Raw genomic sequence first — 13,452 nt, 5'->3', positions numbered from 1 at the left:
TTATCTGGCATCTGTCAGGAATGTCCTTCAGGAAGGAAGCACTTGGGTGCTCAACAGTGTCTCAAACTGTTGTCTCTTTGAGAACTATCAGTGATGTCCAAAGACAGTCTGACCTCCTTCCTTCCCTTTCCACAACAGTCTGAACTCCTTCCTTTCCAGAGGCAAGGACTGTGACTGACAAAATTTCAGGCTCTGATCAAATTCTGGTATATCAGAATTAGCTGAATTCCCCCTCAGCCCTTGCTGCTGTGAGCTGGCCTAGCTAGAATAATAAATTGATTTGGTATTGCTTCTTTAGACCCCAGAAATGTTAGGGAGTATTTTGTAGTTTTAAAAGCTAAGGTTTCACTATTTATAGCGCAATTACCTTGTCTTGACCCCATCCTCAACACCTGACAGCTCTTCATTTCTTTCCTCTGTCAGGCTAGTGAACTTTTTAATACTTGCAATATTTTTCCTATTATCATTCACTCTAGATTGATTTATTTAGCTTTATGCTTGCAGTTCTTGAAAATGTTTCTCCCCAGTCTTTTTAGGCTCTATACTTCTCCCTATCTATATGTCTGTCTTAGCTGGTTGTTAATTTAGGTAATTTTGAATTATTTTCTGACAAGTTTTTATTGGCTGATGAGGTAGCAGAAAAGGAGTCATTTCCAGAGCCACTGACTTGCTCTACTGTGTAAGAGAAAGATGAATGTTCAGAAGTTTTCAAATAGCTGCACAGTGCATCCCACTGCTTTTTGAGGATGTTTTTCTCTGTTACAGCTGGCATCATCTGTTTTATAATTTACACGAAGTGAACAAGCTGTTTTAAGCCTGTAGGCTTTGTTTAAACAGCACAGTCAGAGATTTATGATGTGTGCTATTGAGATCAATGTAGCCTGTGTATCACTGTCAGGTGTTTACTTCAAGCTTTCTATGAGCTGTGATTGGAGTGAGGTTTATACAGAGTATGTATGGAGCAGGGGTTCACAGCTCAGACAGTTTGTGCATATTATCAAAAATGGCATCTCCCAGACACAATTCCTGACTGTTCAGCTCAATTTCTTGCAGTTACTGTCAGAAGGTACCCAGGACTGAGAGAGTCTGGAGGTAGTCTGCACACAGAAGTCAGGCTAGAAGCTTTTTGTAGCCTCTGTTTTGTCCTCTCCTTTATGTGCATTACATGCCAAGCTATCAGCAACATTATCAGTGGGTGGTAGCTCAGGGGAATACATCTCACTGCCCTTGAGTGTCCAAGCAGGAGGTGGCTTGCCCTGGTAACACAGATTTACTGTGTCCTGTATCACCTTCCTGCACCTGTGTGTGCAGGCACATAAGCTGCAGGTCACAGCCACAGAATCTTTCTCATGGTGCCATTCCTGCCTCCACTGACTGCCCAAATCTGGGTGTAAAGTCTTCCACACTGTGCTTGATGAAAATCAGACAGAATTCTTAAAACACATGGTATGCACAGGCAGCCCTGTCATGGGTAGCTGGGGGCTGGGCAGAGAAATAGGCTTGTGGATCTTTTTGCAAGTGACTGAGAGAAAGAGTCATCTCCAGCAGTGGTGGGAGCAGATGCTTGATCCTGATAAGTGCTGATTGTTTTTGGGGTGCCTTGGGGATGCAGGAGGGGCCTGAACATTGTTAAGCTGTCATCCCCTACCTGCTCAGCATCTTCAGGGAATGCAGCAGTGACCCCTCTTCCTGACACCCCAATCTATATCAGGTGACAAAGGAAAAAGTCCCTTTGCCTCTGGACTTTGACCGAGCTCTTCTGGGAGTTTTCACAGAACCCCATGGGAATTTTGCTTCCCCTGCCCAAGTTCTCTTTGTGATGTGTATTTGTCTCTTCCTCCCATTACTTCCTTCCTGTTGTGCTTAGCTCTAAGAAATTACTACATTGATCACAACATAATTGCAAAACATCAAGAATTTATTCATTTCCAAGTAGCATAGAGTCTAAAGTTAGGCGCTGCCTTCGTATTTCTTCATTCTTGTTTTAAATCAAGCGAATCTATATACACGTTTTCAGACATCTGTATAAATTATGCAGCCACTCAGGGAGTTTCCTGTTTACACACAATATTTCCAGAAGCACTCAGAAAGATTCCCACGTTTCTTGTACTGTTTCCTGTCCTTGGTCAAGAAGCGTCCCAGCAAAGCAATTCGAGGATGATTCCCATAGAAAGTCTGAAATCAAACAGCATTAGAGGTTACTGGTGGGTGCTTCCCAGAGGGAAAGTACACTCTCCACTGCCCCCACCCGTCCTGATCACCCAGCCCTGTGTCCTGACTGGGGGAAGGAAGGGACTGCCCAGTGAGATCTCTGCTTTACATGTTGCACTAAAACTCATCCCTGTCTCAAAATGGTTCATAATAAATCTGATAGTACCATGTAGCCTGTGCTGGGGCTGTGGTGGTGGAAATGCTGGTGTCTGGGCTGATGAAGCTCAAAATTGGCCTTTACTTAGCTGTTATTCTAGGGAGGAAAAAAAAAATGGAGGGTTTAGAATTAAATGGTCTGGATTACTTGCTCTCTCTTTGTTTTTTCCCTTTCCATTTCTTCCCCCCTCCCCTGCCTATCTTACTGCTAAGTGATTCCAGCTTCAAGAACACTGGCATGCTACTTTAGTCTATACTGTTCATGAAGTCTCTGGATCTGAAATGATATTTTGGTAACAATTCTGTGTAGTTTAAAGTCTTATTTTTCTTGTTTCAGTGACAGATGGTCATTTACTTACCTCTTTGATATTTTCCTCTGGGTTGTAGTTGCTGGGGGTAAGACCTGTTAGAGGGAAGACACAGTGAAATGTTTTACCATTTAGAAATCCTGAACTAGGCAAGTAATTCTCACATGCCATAATGCTATAGCTGACAGAGGTCTTGGGCTGGAATGTACAAGGGTAACATCTATTGCTTCCCAAACCATCCATTGCTATTGATTCTGCACTTTCTGCAAGTACTGATGTTTTCTAAGACTGCTATTTTGTTCTGTCTGCCAGTTCCTCTTAGGCCAATCTTCTTCTTACTCTGATTTTGCTATCTGGAAGTTTTGCAGCACTCATCTGGAGACTTAATGAGGTGGTGTTGAGCTGCAGGCATGGCTGCTCAGCAGGTTTCCCCAAAGTCCCTGAAACAAAGCTGTTTGTTGCTTATACCATAACACTGTATTTTAGCAAATACCTGGGAGCTGGAGTATGATATCTGTGGAAGCTGGAGGTGCAAACCATGGGCACTCTCCCACTGCTGTGGTAAATCCTCACCTGCTTTGTTGTCCTCAGCCAGTGTGCCCAGGAGCTCTGGCAGGAACTGGAGCAGGGAGGTGCTTCTGAGGCTGCCCAACCTCTCCAGGTTTAACCTCGAATCATCATCAGCTGCCAATGGAAGATGACAGAAACAGGCATAGGGTGAGTCTGCATCCCTGTTTCAGTCTGTCTCAGGTGATTTCTGCTCAGGTCTATTGGCCCCACCTGTTGAATATTTTTGTGGAAGGACCAACCATCCATCCTTATTTAATTATAGTAGTATATAGTAGTAGTAGGATAGTTGGGTTTGTATTCCTTTCATTGCAAAGCTTTGAGAAAAGGTACCTTCCTGATGTTAATCTCAGATTCTCATTTCTCTGGCAGATGTTTTGTTAGAAAAGGTTTTGACCAACAGCAGCCCTTTCTGTCACTTGAGGTACTCAACCTCATTCTTCCAGTATACAGCCCAGACTGGAATGTAATTTTTAAAATTTTATTTTAGTTCATTGCTTTATCAACTAGTTCCTATGCTGCAGCTTTCCTGTGAATAAAGACAAAATTTCCTGTTCAAGACCTATTAACCTGCTCAGTTTTGCAATTACTAAATCAAATAGAAGGTGTGGAAGTGCAGGAATAAAGGTAGGAAAACTTAAAACTTATTTTGGCAGCTGTGCTTCTTGGTGCATTTCAGTCATCTCTCATTTAATGTGTGTTCCAGTACAGATGCTACAACTTTTCCCAACACAACAGCTTGCTGGTAGTTGGTAGAATTAATTTATCTGTGCATAGAGAATCTAGAATTCTGTGGCTAGCCTGTGCCCCAAGGCAGGTTGCCAACAGAAGCCCTTAGCAGTGCTATATTCCAGGTAACTTGGGTTTGTGTAATCTGAGCAGTAAATTTCATCTTTGCTAATATATATATAGCAGACATCCAAAATTGTGGGCAACCAGAGGGTGTCATTATCAAACACTATTTGTGTAGTTGAATACAATTTTGTAATTGGAGGTGACTCTATGGAGTTTCAGTTGCTCTGACCTGCAGGGATGGGTGTGATTGTGTAGCTCCTCACATGGAGATGTAACAAAATAAACTGAAAATAATCTCTCAACATTTCCCAAGCTTGCACAAAGATCAGGAACTTGAAGAGCTTGGACATGCATGTTATTAGTTTATTCACTGCATAAGAGGACACTTGCTAAGGACAGTGGGGATTTCATTATAGGACTCAGAATAAGAATACAAAAAATTTCCAGTGCTATGTGGAGACAAATCTGTATCTCTGGCCATGGATTATTCTTTAAAGCAGAGCAGTGCTAGCAGGTAAATGTGCTTTGAGTTAAAAATAAAACAACAACAAAATAAACAAGCCCAAACTTAACCCTCTTTAAGAGAGTTCATCTTCTGTCTTCTCTACTCCTAGAGACTTTTTATATTAGCAAAGAAGATCTAAGAAGCACAGTGTCTTGAAGCTAATGCAATAATGATTAGAGCCAGCTATGATGTGACAGATATTACTCATATTGAGTCAGGGGTACCTGTAAATGCAAATTACATTGTGGAAGGCTTGAGAAGATGCTGGCTTGGTGAGCCCAACATTTTCAAAGCGGACTGGGGACTGCTGATACCTATAAACCAGCACAACAGCTGTTGCAAAGCAGGTAAGAGCAGCCACTTTTTAGTAGTCAACTTTATGCAATAACTTCTGGGTTGGTTTGCCTGTTCTTTCAGAACTCATTTCAGAAAGTCTTCCAGTACCAGTCAGGTCTGATGACAGTAACCTTCCAGATTCTGCTGTGCATTTTTGCTGAGCCATTTCAAACTTTGAGCATTGTTTTCTCAAGCAAAGATTTATTCTTTCCCTGGGCTGAATGGAATCTGAATTAGTGGCAACAAACAGCATTCTCAGTACCTATGAGTATAAGAGAGATTTGCCTGTTGTTGATGTTTGCAATAGGTTTCCCCCTTTCTAAACACAAAATAGCTCATTTCAAAGGGTGGAAACAGGAGAAACTGTACAGCCAAGTTTCTTTAAGTCACCCAATGCCTATAATGCTCAGACACTGAATACCAGCTTGCATTCAGTGCTGTAAGGCTCAGATACCTTTTTCTCCCAATGTATACTTCTGTTTCCTGGATCTCAGAGCAGCAGGAGTAACTGTTTATAGCACCCAAGCTCCCCATTGTACAAGAGCAGCACCCACTGATAGGTTCCTTGTGCTGCTGGTGTCCTGAAGGCATTCCTGCTTTTCCTGCAGCTGAGCAGCACAGATAGAGGCCCCTTGGAAAGCACACCTGCTGCTTTTCTGGTTTTACTCCTCCAGCCCCTGTGTGATAACCATTAAAATCAAAAGACTTACCTGAGTGTTGATAAGACATCTCACTGGCATTGATGATGGGCAGAGACAAGAGAGGACAGGAGAAGCTGACGATAATGAGACAGCAAAGTATCAGCTTATGCATCGTTGCTGTGTTGGACGTTTTGTTGTGTCTAACCCTGTAACTCAGAACTCCTGTCTAACTGTAGCCTCAGCTCCCAGTTTCACCCATTATATAGCCACTCATGACCTCATAAATATCATCATGTTCTCTCCCCCCTTCAAAAAAAATCCAATGAATTTATTGCCCATTGATTCTAAATGGAAACCACTTTGCATTGATGTAATTTTTCAAGGTAACAGTTCATAGACAATAAATTTACTGTCTTATAGCTTGGTGTACAAAATGGATATTATATCAAACCAAGCACAGTAAAGTTTATAAATCTGGCATTTAAAAAAAAGTAACTTTCAGTTATAAATCATGAGTTAACAAAAGGGTCAGACGTTGGTTGAAATGACCAGGGCAAGAGACAGCTGATTTATGAGCCTTAGCAGTCTTGACGCAAAGCATCTGATATGAAATGCACTTTTTTTTCCCCTCTCTCTTTGGTGAGATGGATGAATGTGTTGTCTTGTATTTGTTGTGCCAGAAAAAGTAAAAAAAGAGAGTGAGTTAAAAAAGATGGTTAACTTACAAAGATAGTATTAGGAGAATTCAATTTTTTAATTCTTTTTTGCTCCCCCTTGCAGAACTTCACATCTATTTATTTGGGAAGACCTCATCCAATGGTGCCCTGGAGAATTGTCTTGGCAGAGGAAGCACAGCTTCCATCTGGAGACTTCTTGGTACATATAAACTACTTTGGTTGATATTAAACACAGGTCCCTCAGTAGACTGGAAGACTGTTTTCCATTTCACTTATCTTCTCTTTCAGTTGGAACTAACTACTTAATTCTGAGTATGTTAGCAAGGTTTTTCCCCTGTTTGCCTTTTGCTTTTGCCTAATGCTAACACAGGAGTTGCCTTATGTCATCTCATCACTTTAGTCCTTGTTTCCCTCCATCCAGCGTATTTTGTCTTCTTTACTTTTGATTTATCATATTACAGAGCAAGGATTGACTGGACTGGCCCCTCACCTTCATTCTCTATGCAGTGTCATAAGCAAATGTACAGAGCCTTGAAAATAACGTAAAAGTTAGATTTATGGCAATATTCTTTCCTTTTAATGGTGAGAAGATAATGCCTGTTCATAGCAAATTGAGGCTTGTTACTTTTCTGCCTCTCTACTCAAATGTTTTTGTCTTTAAAATGCCATGAAATCCAACTACTGTTACTAAAGTTGTTTCCTTATGCTGAGTTTTGTGGTAAGTTTAAGTTGCAGAAGGTGTAAACTTACCTGCTTCTCATCTTTTTCCTTTATTAGCATTGCCTGTCAAAGATTAATTTTTATATCGTACATCCTGTGGCTCCTAAGACTAATTTCAGATAGTCTTCATCAGTCATATAGAACAGAAGTATTTGTGCTGCAGGTCTAACTCAAGGGGAGCAGGCCCCCCTTAGTGGGCTAACAGGGTGTCCAGAAACACCCTGGGCTCCAAAAGAGGTTGAGGTCATAAAGCACCTCTGGAAGTCTCATACTCTAATCTCCCTGATCCAAGCAGGGCCAACCAGAACAGTTGGTCCAGGAGTGTGTCTAGTAAGGTTTGAATAGATTCAAGGATGGAATGGGGCAGAATTTCAAAACTAAGCTTGATAAAGCCTTTGGCATCCCTGTGTGAGTTCAAATGCTCTGATCTGAGTGCTCAGGTGGGGGTGGTGGGAAAGGACCTGCAGAGGTCCTGCCAGCCTAAACTTCTCTAAACTTCCCTGTGTGCACAGAGAGGGCTGGTATTTGACTTGTCTTGACTACTGAACATATGCTTTAGGTATGTGAACTACAAATCCTGTTTCTCTGTATTTCTCTTTGCTGAGCTAAATGCTTATGGCAAAAGAATTTCTCTACAGAATTAACCTAATATGTTTTATTCCCCCTTTCCCTGTGCTTCCCTGTGAGAAAGCTAAGTAGCAAGAGAGGAATTCTCTCCTCATCTGAGTCATGCAGCTCTTCGTTCCAAAACTGCAGACAGTAATTAGGTCTGATTTGATGCATGATCTCACTGTTGGTGCTGGATGCTCTGTACAAATGCTTCTCCTTCAGTGAACTATCAATGACAATGGTATTAGCAATATTCACTCTAAGCATCCTCCAAGGAAAGCTAATGAAGCAGCATTACCAGCAACTGCTGTCCTTTGTCTTTTCTCAAGGAAGACAGCCTCTTAGAGCCATCATGAAGTGCGTCATGCTCAAGTTGGGCAACTTGCCCACAGCTTATTGCCTCTGCTTAGGTCTGAAGTTGTCACTTAGACACTCTTTCCTCTCCCAAAATGTCAAAGGCATCTCCCTCGGACGACAGTGCCAACGTCATCATGCCAAGCAAGGAAACAGCTCATCCTCAACTAAGGTACAAAGCCCTGGATCCATGGGAGAGGGAAGTCAGTGGGAATGGCACTTGGACAACGTGGAAATTGATTGGAACTCCTCTGCAATAGTTTGTGGGGAAAGTTTTCAAAGTACTTATTTATGTTTATTAGCCTTTCAAGTGCCTCAGGGCAGCAGTAGATAAATAAATTACAGTAGTAGGGTTAGGTAAATTACTGAGAAAATTCTAAGCATTAAATATATGTTAACTTATCATAAAAAATTATCCTTCATAATCAGAAGAAACAATTCCTAGATTAATATGATGGCTCATGAATAGTAAGTTGCTAGTGAAGCCAAGACAACTTTGAAAAAAAAAATAAGAGTCAGTGAAACCAATCACAAACATCCCCAAAAATTATGTACTTCTGTGTAAAATAGTATGGATGAAATATAATCTATAATACAACAATTCTTTCCCCTGTTACTAAATGCTTTATGGAAAGCAAGCATGAGTTTTTATTAGTCAAATATTGTGACAGTTGGCAAAACCAGGAATTGGAGAAGGTGTTGATTTACCAGCAGCATTTGTATGAGGGACTTCTTCAGAGAATATAACTTCTAGTGTAAAACTTTGGCTTGAATTTGGTTTACAAGAAGAGAGGTGTGCAGTAGAATGATTTTGTATTGGCACTGTAATTCCAGATGAGCTTGTTATTGTATGAATACCCATCTCTTCCTTGAATTTTACTAGCATTTTTAACTTAAAGTGTTGTTTCAATGAGTTATGCATGTTGACTTGAGAAACATTAGCACTTTATTATTTTTTATTAATTTTTCTGGTAGGGTCTATTTTATAGGGGTTTGAGGGTTTTTGCTTTGCTGTCACTGCAGATACCTGTTCTCATTAACACCTAAAAAGTTTATCTTGACTTAAAGTTTAACATTTTAGCTGATTATTCAGCTACATAACGTGATTATTAGATTTATTTTGCATACTGAAATAGCTACCTCATGAGATCATATATGCAATAAGGTGGTTTTTTTTCTGCTACCAAATTACATTGCCCTATTTATCCTATGCCTTTTAATGTGTGCTGAAAGTAGCTTGTTTGGAGAATAAGGAAACCAAAGGAAAATACTAACCATAACTTTCTTTTTGAAGATGCTTCCTCTGCTCACTGTGTGTGAGCTGTAAGGCAGCACATGTGGGTAACACCACAGAGGACATATTTGGGTATGCATAGGAGTATTTAATCCTCAGAATTTCTTTCAGTGTCTTGTAATACCTCTGAGAGGTTCTGACCTAGGCTGTCTTGTACAGACTTGGGTTCCAGGTGTGTAGGTGAGTATGTGCTTGCCTGGACACACACCCCTGTGTGATGAAGATGATGGGTCCTTGGGCCTCCCTGAAGATGTTTTATTTTGCTACAGAATTGGAAAGGTCCAAAAATTCTTGAGCATGGGATCACAGCTGCCAAAACACTGCTCCTTTGTAGTACAGTTTCCACCAGTTTGAGGAGGAAAAAACCCTCTTGCTCTTTGGCCTGCTGGGCTGGCCCACTGTAGTCTGGGTATATTCTCCAAGTGAAGCTTGACAAACTGGTCCCTGATTCCCCTGTCCTCTCAGCACTGCAGAATTACCAACCTGAACCTTCACGCTGTTTGACGTGAAGGAAAGTAAATCTGGCATGACTGAGACTTGGAAATCCAGCACGTCAATACCTTACGGGAATTGAGTTCTGGATAACGCAGCCACAAACAGAGGAGCTGAAACCAGATCCTGAAATAAGGTTTCTTTCACAAAAAACAAAGTAATGGAACTAACTACGCAATTACAGTTTATTTTTAAAACTGAAATTATGACAGCAGAGTGTGTAAGGAAAGAGAGGAACACATCTGCAGCAATGCTGGAACTTTCTCTGTACCTTTCACCTGCTATCCCAAGGTATCCCAAATAATCTGTTCAGCTCTAATAAGAAATTCTGATCTGGATAAAAGCAAAATAAAAACTTCTTTATTTCCTTTTTCTGGTCATTGCACTGGTCATCACAGAAAGGAGCACAGAGCAGCCTTGCTGAAAGGCACAGGCTGTTTCTTAGCTCTGTCCATCCTTCTCCTTTCATCAGTCCAACACACACATTTCTGTAACACTGCTGCACTTGGAACCAGTAAAATTTTCCAATTTGGGTTTCTTTGTCACCAAGAACTCTGTTGTGAGACATTCTCAAGGTAAAACCTTTGCACAAATATTTCAATAATGCAGAGTAGCCCAAATCAGCCCTGAGCTAGCCAGCACTCCAGTCCTTCCTCCCTGAGGTGGGGGAGTGGGGGCAGAGAGGTGTTGGGAAGAGCAGGGCCAGGTGAGCTCCGTGTCCTGCTGGAACAGGAGCCTCTGTGGGACCTGCAGGGTTTGGGGTGGGGAGAGCCCAGGGTCAGGTGTGTGTTTGGCTGGGATTGTGGGGCTGGGGATGTGTGTTTGGGTTTTGGGGAGGTTGGTGTGTGGATGTGTTTGTTTTGTGGGGATTGGTGTGCGTGTGGTTGGGTTTGGGGGGCTCAGGTGTGTGTGGCTGGTTGTGTTTGGGGGGGGTTAATGTGTGTTTGGTGAGGTTGGGGGGTCAGTGTGTGTGGCTGGCTGAGGTTGGGGGGTCAGTGTGTGTTTGGTGAGGTTGGGGGGGTCAGTGTGTGTTTGATGAGGTTGGGGGGTCAGTGTGTGTAGCTGGCTGTGTTTGGGGGGTCAGTGTGTGTTTGGTGAGGTTGGGGGGGTCAGTGTGTGTGGCTGGCTGTGTTTGGGGGGTCAGTGTGTGTTTGGTGAGGTTGGGGGGTCAGTGTGTATGGATGTTTTTGGGGGTGTTGGTGTGTTTGTGTTGGAGGGGTTGGTATGTGTTTGGTGGGTCAGTGTGTTTGGTTGGGTTTGGGGGTGTTGGTGTGTTTTTGTTTGGGGTGTTGATGTGTGTTTGGGTTTGGGGGTGTTGGTGTGTTTTTGTTTGGGGTGTTGATGTGTGGGTTTGGGGAGGTTGGTGTGTTTTTGTTTGGGGTGTTTGGGTTTGGGGAGGTTGGTGTGTTTGGTTGCATTTGGGGATATAGGTTTGGGAGTGTTGGTGTGTTTGGGGGGTCAGTGTGTTTGTGTTTGGCTGGATTTTGGGGGGCAGTCAGGGGTATGTGTGTGTATTTATGTTGGGGGGAGTCTGTGTGCGTGTTTGGGTTGGGTTTGTGAGGGGTCATTGTGTGTTTTGTTGGGTTTGGGGGGTTGATGTGTGGGTTTGGGGATGTCAGTGTGTGTTTGTGGTTGGATTTGAGGGCAGTCACTCTCGTTTGTTGGGTTTGAGGTTTTCTTCATTTTTCTCTTCTGAAAAATGTTTTTTCTCTGTTGCCTTCTTGCATGTGCACATGTTTCTCCACTAAGTGACACTTACTTGGTTTTTTGAAGAATGTTTTAGTATGATGGAGTGACTTCTCACTGTGGAGGAAGTACCCATACCTTTTATTCCTTGGGCATTGCTTTTTCTTGAGTAGCTTTGCTGCAAGGAATTAGCCTCACCACAGGCACTGGGACTGAATGGGAGGCTCAGCCTACTAAGGAGCAGCAAAGTGTGGATCAAAGCAAAGCAGCCAGGTCAGGACAGAGTTGTTATCCAGGAGTGGATCTTGCATGAAGAGTGCTGTGATCTGCTCTGCTTTCCCCTTTACTGCCATTGTCCTCCTCCTGCTATAACCTTTGCTGTCCTGGGTTTTCTAGAAGCAATCAAGGCTTGTTCTCACCATAAGAGGCTTGGAAGATCTGCCTTTTTTATGTCATTTAAATCTCTGAAATCAGAGCTAAGGTGTTTTCTGCAGGCTTTTGGCCTTCACGGCTTTTATGTAGCAGCCCCTTTGTTAGTCCTTTCTTACACCTTGCTCCATTTCATGTACTAATTTACCTTCCCTCTCTCTTCCTCCTGAGCTCCTGTTTCATCTCTGGGTGTCACCTGCACCACTGCTGCAAAGAGTTGGTGCCACTTCACTGCCTCTTGCCTTGGGCTCCCAGTACCCAGAGCTCAACCTGCAGCTCACACTGCAGCTGCACTCCAAGCTGGCTGCACTAAATGTATTCCTCAATAGTTTTATCAGCAGTCCATGCTGTAGTTTTCTTTTTAAAATGATAGCACAGTCTTCCTGAAGTTTAATTTAGGTTGTAATATAATATTATCAAACTAATCCTGCTGCAGAAATAAGTGTCATTGCTGCATGCTATGATATTTTTCACTCTTGTTCTCAAACTTACACCATTCATTATTTTTTAAGTAGAGTATTGAGGGGTTTTCCACACAAGTTATTGTACTGGAGGCTGCCTCCACAGACATCTATTCAGCTGAGGATTTAAAGGAATGAATTCCAGCTTAACATTTCTGTTTCCTAGGGCTACAAACACAATTTTCAAAAAAAATTGGTACTACTAATGTCAAAAAGAGAAGCAGCAATTCACTGCTGATAATTTTCTTGGTAGTTTGGATGATGGAGTGGGCAGGCCAGGCTGTTGTCTTGTACTTTTGCTGGCCCAAAGTGAAGAAGTGCAGAAACAGTAAAGCAGCAAATTGCAAGAGATGGACGAGGCAGAAAAATCACCTTCTGGATTTTCCTGCCTGAGGCTACTTCATACTCTGTTAATTGCATGGTACTCTGATTTATTAGTTTCTTACTACAAATAATTTTATTGGAAGCTTAGTGGTATCTTACTATCTGTTTGTTGTTTTACTGTCTGCCCTGTTTCATTGTCTAAAAGAGCTAGAGGATAAGGACTTTAGTCTACAGTGGTGGTAGAAAAAACCAGTTTTGTCAGAGGTATCCTTGTGCTTTTATAATTTTTTTCTATCTAACTTTTCACATTTGGTGTACCCATGTCCTTCCTGTTTTTATCACAGAGGCTTAGGATTACTTACCACTCCAATATCCATAGCTGATATCAGAGGACAAATTTCAGGTAGTTCTGTAGAAGTTCAGTGTGTGGGCAGCAGCAGGCACTGACTAATTAAGAGGAATGCTAATAATCATTGGCATTTAGCTGTCGTCCACTTAGCGTAGGCAGTAAATGAATGACACACAAAAGCACACTTTAATTTTTTTACTGTGTTTTCTGGCTGCATAATCCCTTTAATCCTTTGCTATGACTTTTTTTATTAATTAAATGGAATCTCTGCAGGCTCAGTGATTCACATTTCAGGGCATATACGTGTATTTAACGGGGGAGGGTTGGCATAGGTCTCACTGGGCAACTTGAGGTTTAAAACAGTTCTTTCAAGGTTGTTCTGTAAATGAATGTGTGTTCCTTGGCAGTCAGCCGTGGAGGATCTTCACTGTTTAAGAGCTGAGTTCCAGTTTAGCAAAGAATTCCTGCTGCAAGCGTTAACTGATTTTTTTGTGATCACTGACTGATCTTGACTGGGGTAGAAAACTGTCCCTGGGAA

At 42.1% G+C, this 13,452-nt stretch overlaps 1 protein-coding gene and 1 long non-coding RNA gene across 3 annotated transcripts; one reads left to right on the top strand and one right to left on the bottom strand.

The window, feature by feature from the left end:
* Positions 1-1,897: 1,897 nt before the first annotated feature.
* UTS2 (urotensin 2) lies at positions 1,898-7,037 on the bottom strand. Of its 2 annotated transcripts, XM_023940366.2 has the most exons (5): positions 6,947-7,037; positions 5,589-5,653; positions 3,249-3,359; positions 2,727-2,770; positions 1,898-2,175 (listed from the first exon to the last, which is right to left on the bottom strand). In XM_023940366.2, the coding sequence occupies exons 1-5, from the start codon at positions 6,955-6,957 to the stop codon at positions 2,059-2,061; spliced, it is 348 nt and encodes a 115-aa protein (XP_023796134.1). In that variant the 5' UTR covers positions 6,958-7,037; the 3' UTR covers positions 1,898-2,058. The 2 variants fall into 2 exon arrangements, with proteins under 2 accessions (XP_023796134.1, XP_023796133.1); XM_023940365.2 differs by lacking the exon at positions 6,947-7,037 and having other exon boundaries at positions 5,589-5,760.
* On the top strand, positions 3,323-6,975 carry LOC111938589 (uncharacterized). Its single transcript, XR_002869025.2, has 3 exons — positions 3,323-3,392; positions 4,652-4,889; positions 6,300-6,975. It is a non-coding gene; the product is annotated as an uncharacterized LOC111938589 (long non-coding RNA).
* Positions 7,038-13,452: the final 6,415 nt, after the last annotated feature.

The sequence above is a fragment of the Cyanistes caeruleus genome, chromosome 22, assembly GCF_971803275.1.
Source record: "Cyanistes caeruleus chromosome 22, bCyaCae1.hap1.1, whole genome shotgun sequence".
NCBI classification, from domain to species: Eukaryota; Metazoa; Chordata; class Aves; order Passeriformes; family Paridae; genus Cyanistes; species Cyanistes caeruleus.
This window is presented reverse-complemented; position numbering and strand designations above follow the sequence as displayed.